The 7,576-nt window shown below is 33.8% G+C and overlaps 1 protein-coding gene across 1 annotated transcript; it reads left to right on the forward strand.

The window, feature by feature from the left end:
* The first annotated feature begins 5,132 nt into the window (after window positions 1–5,132).
* On the forward strand, window positions 5,133–5,693 carry LOC113728611 (pectinesterase inhibitor-like). Its single transcript, XM_027252998.1, has one exon. It carries the CDS (start codon window positions 5,133–5,135, stop codon window positions 5,691–5,693), a length of 561 nt encoding a protein of 186 aa, XP_027108799.1.
* Window positions 5,694–7,576: the final 1,883 nt, after the last annotated feature.

A 7,576-nucleotide genomic window follows, 5' to 3' on the forward strand; every position in this document is an offset into this window, starting at 1 on the left:
TTAGTTAGCAGAGGATTTTTAGTTTTCGTTTTTCTCTTTGATTTTTCTCACAAGATTGAAAAACATATAGTGTATCTCAACAGATATACAAAACGAAAGAATATATTATGCATAAATTAGAGAAAAAAGTATATACTAAAATGGAAAGAATACACTGGCAGTTTTCATAGATTTTTTTTTTTGTTTTTTCATAAAAAGAAAATTTCATTAATCAATTGCAGGAAATCGTGCAACAAGATATAATTTATATAGCCGCTCTAATGGTAGTTCTTATAATTTGTAACTATTGATAAGATGTTGATTAGAATAACTGAAACAGGTTGTGTTGGAGTAAAAGGCTGCATTGGTATATCAAACATTAGGATAAAATTTAATGAAGTTCTTGGCCCTTAAATTATAAACTTTATCAGGCTCAATCAATTAAAATGACCCATGTCATTGATCAAAGATGTTGCTTATTATTTGAATTAAACCATAAAGTTGGTTCAAGAGTTTGGAAGTACTATACAATGATAAAATGGAAAATAATACTTTACATTTGAACAAGGAAACTAGTTTTTATTTTCAAGTTGCCCAAGGATCTCTCAAAATTGAGGAATAACTGTTGTTGACCTTTGTAGTATTTTTCTTTTCTTTTCTTTTAATCTTTTCTTCTGCTCCAATTGCATCACCATTGGTGTTCGAGTGACCTATAGTGTTTCCCTTGGGGAGTTTTTATCCTGGAATATGAAACTGAAACAGCATTTAGTTAATTCTGTAAACACAGGAAAAAAGTTCAAAATTAGACAGAGCAAGATTTTTGTTTTCCGGTCAAGTGGAGGCTAAAAGCCTGAATAATAATCACAAATCTTGCACCGGTGCCCCCAAAGTAATCAAAACCATGCATATTATCCTAGGCTCTAAATTGTAGGGGGCCAATCGGAAACCAAACCATGTTCCATCTGTAGATTGTTCATTTTTTAAATATATTTCATGGGATTTTTTTTTTTTCTGGTGGATACGTGTTCTACTTGGCAAAATGATCATAATAGTATCATCTCCTTGTTTCTTAGAGTTAAAGAAACAAAAATCTTCTCAAATTAAATAGAGTTGATTACAAAGTGGATTGCATTGACTGCCACTTCGGCTACTGTTTTTGGATAAAATTTTTGGTTGTTTTGATGCAAAAAATTTGTCATGCATGAAAAAGGGAAACAAGTGTGATACATATCTATACAATGGTATCGTTTGTTGAAAAAAAAAAAATGAAAAAGGGAAACAAGTGTGATACAAGATCTGAAAGACTATGGTTTAATGTCTTGAAGGACTGTCTAAGACCCAAAAGGGCGTTGAGTTAAGCAGTTAAATTAGCTTATTAATCAAGGGTCAAATCATCCAACCAAGACAGCCTTCAGGAGTGTTTGACATAATTAAATCTAACTTCCTAATAGTAGTTATTTCCTATTTCTATACTAAAAGTTAAAAGTATAGTCTAGCTAGTTTTAGGAGTTTACTTGTTTAAGCTGAAGAGAAATTATTTAGCAGTTTCATATCTTAGTTTCTTAATTACCAAATCTTGTGCGCTAGATATAAGGTGTTTTAGTATTGTATTCTCGTGAGAGTTTTAGCATTTGTAAAGGCAATTTTGTCTAGAATTTATATAAGAGTTTGATACGCTTTATAAGTTTGTGATTATTAAACTCCTCTCCTCTCCCCTCCTCTCCTTCCATGTGTGTGTGTCAAATATCCATCCGCTATGCAGTTTTAGCGCCTAACAAAAAATCTGTCGTGAGTGCGTATTTGTGCACATATCTTGCCCAAGATGAGTATATATAAGTTTGCGACCTGGTTTCACTATACTTCTTGATCCTGCCTCTGCTGTGAAGAAGTCCTTGGTAGTGGATTTGCAATGGAAGTCTAGCCCTCTTCCATGTATTGTTTTACTCGATCATGGGACCCTGTACTACCACTTTATTTGGTGATCAAATCAATCTCCTCAAAATCTCATGATCGAGGCCAGATCTGGTGCGTGGCCAAGCCATCAACATGGAACAAGAATTGGCAAACAATGAATTGTTTCTGTAGCAAGATGGAATCTTGATTGTTGAATTTAATCCGAGCAACCACACGCATCAGTAGAATTCATTGTTTGTCAGCTCACTTTCAGATGAGATGGCTTCGACACGACCATATCTGGACTGGATCAGTCATTTCAACAAGGGTGATTTTATCACCAGAAGCTGTACATGTACATGGCAATTACAATTGGAAGAACAGAGAATTATGGTGCCATTCATAAAATTGCAACAATAGCTAATCACTAAACTAACGGTCTTGGTAAGCAAAATCTGCATTTATCTGGAGCTGAGTCACTGAGTCGGGCACTTGGCAGTCTCAGTTATTCATCATGGAAAATAGAAGAACTGGTTGGCAATCTCAGGAGAATTTCCACTCCTGCTTATGACTGCAACTTGAATACCTTAATAGCAATTACAAAACGGAATTTTCTTCTTCTTCTTCTTTTTTTTCTGGGTCAAACTCTAGACTAGACTGGAAAAGTTTGCAATTTGAAGGTTTACGAAAGCACTAAACTACTTAAGCCACTAAATTGGATGTTAATTAGCGCTAAACATTTTCCACTAAATTGGATGTTGATTAGCACTAAACATTTGCAAAAACGGAAGTTCTAGCATAAAACTCTACGCTAGACTGCGAAAATTTGCAATTCTGAAGGTCTACGAAAGTACTAATTACCTAAGCTACTGCATGGGATGTTAATTAGCACTAGATATTTGCCTCTATCCATTTCTCTACATAAAGTGAAGGCCACTTCATTCGTATGACACCTGGCAAACTTCCAAGTAGAGATATCATGCGTTTAAGTGTTTTATTTTTGTTAACAAGAATCAATCCTATCTTTTTTCCGTTCACCTTTTATCCTCAATTTCCATATTGTTAGTTTTTTAGTGTTCTATTTTTGTTTGAAAAAAATCAAACCCATCTTTTATCATTTTTATCCTTAATTTCTATATTGTCAATTGTTGAGTGTTATATTTTTGTTAATGAAATCAAAACCATCTTTTTTCCACCCATTTTTCCTTAATTTCCATATTTATTGTTTTTAATATTTAATGTGGATAGCGTTTAATGTTTTAGTTTTGGTAATAATTTAAATTTCTAATTGTTTTATTTTTTTTGACAAGAATCAATTCCTCTTTTTCTCCTTAATTTTCATACTAATTGTATTTTATATTTATTATGGTCATCTTTTTGAGTGTTTTTATTTGGGTGTCAGCTTCTAAATGTTTTATATTTGTTAACAAGAATCATTCCCATCTTTTTTCCACTGATTTTTTCCTTTAATTTTTGTAATTACTATGATTAATATATTTAATTTGGGCAGGTTCTTAGCAGTTTATAGTTGGTAGTAATTCAACTTTTAAGTGCTTTATCTTCATTACAATAGTCAATCAATGCCTAAAAGGAACAAGATACTGTTGACGTTTACCTATAATATGGTTTATAATTTTCAAATTTGCCAATATTTTTACCAAACTATATTTAATCTCATTCAAGGAATAGGTTAAAAACTAGTATATCTAATAAAATGCTATTTAATTCCTATTTAGTAAGTAGATGAATTGGTTACTCTATCCTTCTGTCAATAGACCACCTATCTTTTCATGACGTGCACTTATGTAATGTTTGTTTTTTTTGGTGCTTTATATTCTTTTTCTACTTTTTTGGTAATAATTAATGGATTAATCTTTTCTACACTGACAGTGTATACACTATCAGCGTTGGATGAATGACAACTATGCAAAATTTGAATTTGAAATTTTATTTGGCTTGATCATAAATTAGAACTTACTATTACTAAAATTTGTACAATATTTATTTTTTTATAATTCATTACTTCCTTATTTATAACAAATTTTAATCAATATATTGATTTCTTGCTATATATGCATTTTTATTGAATTCATCTTTCTTTAATTTTTTTTTGTATCCATGCGTCCATAGTTTAAAACACTATTAATTTTGGTTTTACTAAATCATTAATTCTGCCTTGATTTTTTTTATTAATCAACTCACAACTTTTGCTATTTCTATTATTTGGCTTGATTATTTGTTAATAGTTCTAAAAAGTTGACAATTGTAATTTTTTTTTAATCTTTTGGTATTCCGCATTTTTATCATATACATTCAAGTTTTATAATCAGTTATATTTTTTGAATTTCTTCATTACTCATTATGTTTTCTCCTTTATATACTAATTTCTTAGCAACTTATTACAGGCCAAAATTTTTTTTTGACATAAGCATAGATTTGGAAAAGTGCTTGGTTTTCTTTTTATAGTCCTTTTACAATCATGACCAGATGCTATTTATGTGGATATCTTTTTGTTTTTATTCCTTTAAAGGAATTTTCTTTTTATTTTTTTTATATTTTTTAGGAAACAATCGAATATTAATATCCTCCCCAATATATTTACTTTTCTCACATGATGCTTTTCCATCATTGGATTAAGATTTGTTGACAACTAATGATCATTGTTTTATGCGAGAGTAACTGTTTTTATTTCATTTAGTTTTGTCATATATTTCGTATCTCAAATTTAATAAAAAATTTTTATTTTAGTTCTTTTATCTCCATGTTCATCTAAAAATAAAAAATTTTGAAAATAAAAAATGCCCTCGCGATTGCAAAGTTTACTTAACCAACTACTAGAGTGGCCACCAAGAAAGTTTTAAAACTCTATTTGGGTGTAAGTCAAGAGATCAAATTGTTTGGCCTACATTCTAATATCCAGGCTCTCTTGGAAAATTTTGTCAACGGGTGCGTAAACACTCATCTGGATCGGTGGTGGTTCACCGGGTTCCCCTTGACCTCTTTATGTTTCCCGTCCCTTTAATATAGAGTAGAAATAGATGTAGAATAGAATCTATCGTGTTGAAAAAAAAAATGCACATTTTAGTAAGGAGTTATCCAATAATACTTGCCAATTGTCATTAATATTTCCTTGCTGTCGCTTAAATTTCCAAACAGCTAAAATTGCAGTTTTTGTCCTGCTTGTGTTCATACGCACTATAAAGAGTACCAATCGTTTTAGCAAAATTATGCCTGATCATATTTAAAAAAAAAGGGGGGAGATGAACTTGTCCTTATCATTATCAATTTTCCTTTCACTTCTTTTTCAGAAGTGTAGCGTTCCAGCATTGGCGGCTACCACCAACGAGCCTCCAGATGCCTTGATCTATGTCGTTTGCTTTCAGACAACAAATGAATCGCTTTGTCAAGAAGCTTTAAGATCATATCCTCTACCCTCCGAAGGCTTAGATTTTCAGATTCTTTGCCAAGCTTCAATAGCTGTGTCAAATGCTGATGCCAAGTCAACATACAACTTGATCGGCTCACTTAAAAGAAATGAATCAGATCCCATGATCCTGCATGAATTAGACTTGTGCTTGTATGCTTATGAACTGAGTATTAGAGGCATTGGAAAAGCCAACAACTCCTTGATTGCTCGTGACTATGATGGGCTCTATAAAATTGCAGTCAATAACCAGGTACTTGAAAGTAATTGTGAGACAGGATTTGTAGAAAAGGGTCTGGATGAACCAATCCAACTTAAAGAGGCCGGAAAAAAGTTTCAAGATCTTGGCGATATTACTGTGGTTATTGCAAAACATCTAAAGGATATGAAGCATTAAATGCAGATCTTATCTAGGCATTTCATAGTATTTCATAGAAGAATCTTGTCCTCCGAACTTATTTTATGTAAGGGTAGGCATGGAGCCGTTCTTGGTCAATTATCTATCTATGGCTATGCTTAAACTCCAATATTTTAATTTTTTTTTTGGTAGAAACTCTTATTGTTTACAGATGGAAGATATCTTCTATGTTTACAAATAGTTTAAATTTCAACGAGAATTGTTTCACATGGTACATCTTAATAAGAAGTATAAGTTCAAATATAGGTTACATCTTGAAATACTACCTTCCAAAAAAAAAAAAGCATATATAGCAACAAAAAATTAACAATTTCAACATTTAAGCCATGAGTTTTTATTATAGGTGATTTTTAACTACGAGTCGACCAAACATTTGATTGCTCGTGAATATGTAATGATTCCGCAGGAAATAAGACCAAATAGTTAACCAAATTCTGTTAGCCAAATACTACCTTGCGGAAATTGTTATAACAGCTACCACTTGCAGAAGTTGGTTATTGATTAGTTAGTGAGGAAGCTTTCTATTAATAGGCCAATGCTAATGTAAAGCGTTAAGCAATATTTGATCATTGAGAATACAACTTTCCCGCTTCTTCTATTCAGTCTGCTTCTCCCCTTTTTCTCTCAACCCTTCTCTCCATCTCCTTCTATACTTCAGTTCCTTAGCTGAGTCAACCAATCCCCCAATCCCCAACCATTACACTTGGTATCAGAGCTTGCGTTCCTCGGAATTGCAAGCTCCAATTTAAGCAACAATGGCGGAAGGCACCAGAATGAAGGGATTTGAGGAATCGCTAAAGAAGCAAGATGCGAAAATCCAAGCTATCCTCGAATCCAGTACAATCGAACGCCAAGCCTTGGAAGAAAAGATGGAATCTAACTACGTGGATATGAAGGCTCTGGTGGAAGCAAACAATGTTGAACTAAAGGAAGAAATGAAGAATTTCATGGTCACGATGAGTGCTCAGTTCAATAGCTTCATGCGGAACCTGCAGGGAGAAAAAGGAATTCTAGGCCAATCTCCTAATTCATCTGAGCGCCAACTTCATCAAACACTTAGGAAAGGTCCAGAAGGAAGCAATCCCTTGTTGGGAGAGAAGAGTCGTTTCGCAATCGGAGTTCCCAAATTGGAATTCCCCAGCTTTGGAGGCTCCAATCCTCGCGAATGGACCCGGAAATGTGCGAAGTTTTTTCAACTATACCAGATTCCAGAGGGTCAGCAATTGGATGTAGCTGAACTGCATCTGGAAGGCAAGGCTGACCTATGGTATCAAAGCTTTAAGAAGGATCGAGGAGTAGTGCAGTGGGAAGAGTTTGCCTCAGAACTTTGCAGACGATTCGGGGATATAGGAGGAGATGACGTGGTTGAGGAGTTCAACAAGTTGTACCAGGATTCATCATTGCTGGCATATCAGGAAAAATTTGAAGAATTAAGAGCTGCCGTCATGGTGAAGCTCCCTCTCCTTTCTGAGTCCTATTATGTTTCTAGTTTTTTGAGTGGGCTAAAGGAGGAGATCAAGGCTGCTGTGAAGATGCACATGCCTCAGACTTTGCAGGCAGCATTCGAAAAGGCTAGGTGGCAAGAGCAGTATTTGAGTATCATCTTAAAGCAGAATAAAACACCAGTGAAGGTATCTCCACCAATTTCCTCTAGTAGCAGACAAACTCACCTTAATGATCTGAGCCACAAGAAACCTGCAGCTCAGGTGTTTGAAAACAATATTAAGAAGGATTCTCCTCAAGGCTATAAGAGAATCTCTCCTACAGAATTTCAGTATAGGAAGGATCACAACCTCTGCTTCAGATGTGGGGAAAGATTTTCCCCTGGACACATCTGTAAGAATAGAGGTATACATTTAGTG

This window comes from Coffea arabica, chromosome 2e (assembly GCF_036785885.1).
Source record: "Coffea arabica cultivar ET-39 chromosome 2e, Coffea Arabica ET-39 HiFi, whole genome shotgun sequence".
NCBI classification, from domain to species: Eukaryota; Viridiplantae; Streptophyta; class Magnoliopsida; order Gentianales; family Rubiaceae; genus Coffea; species Coffea arabica.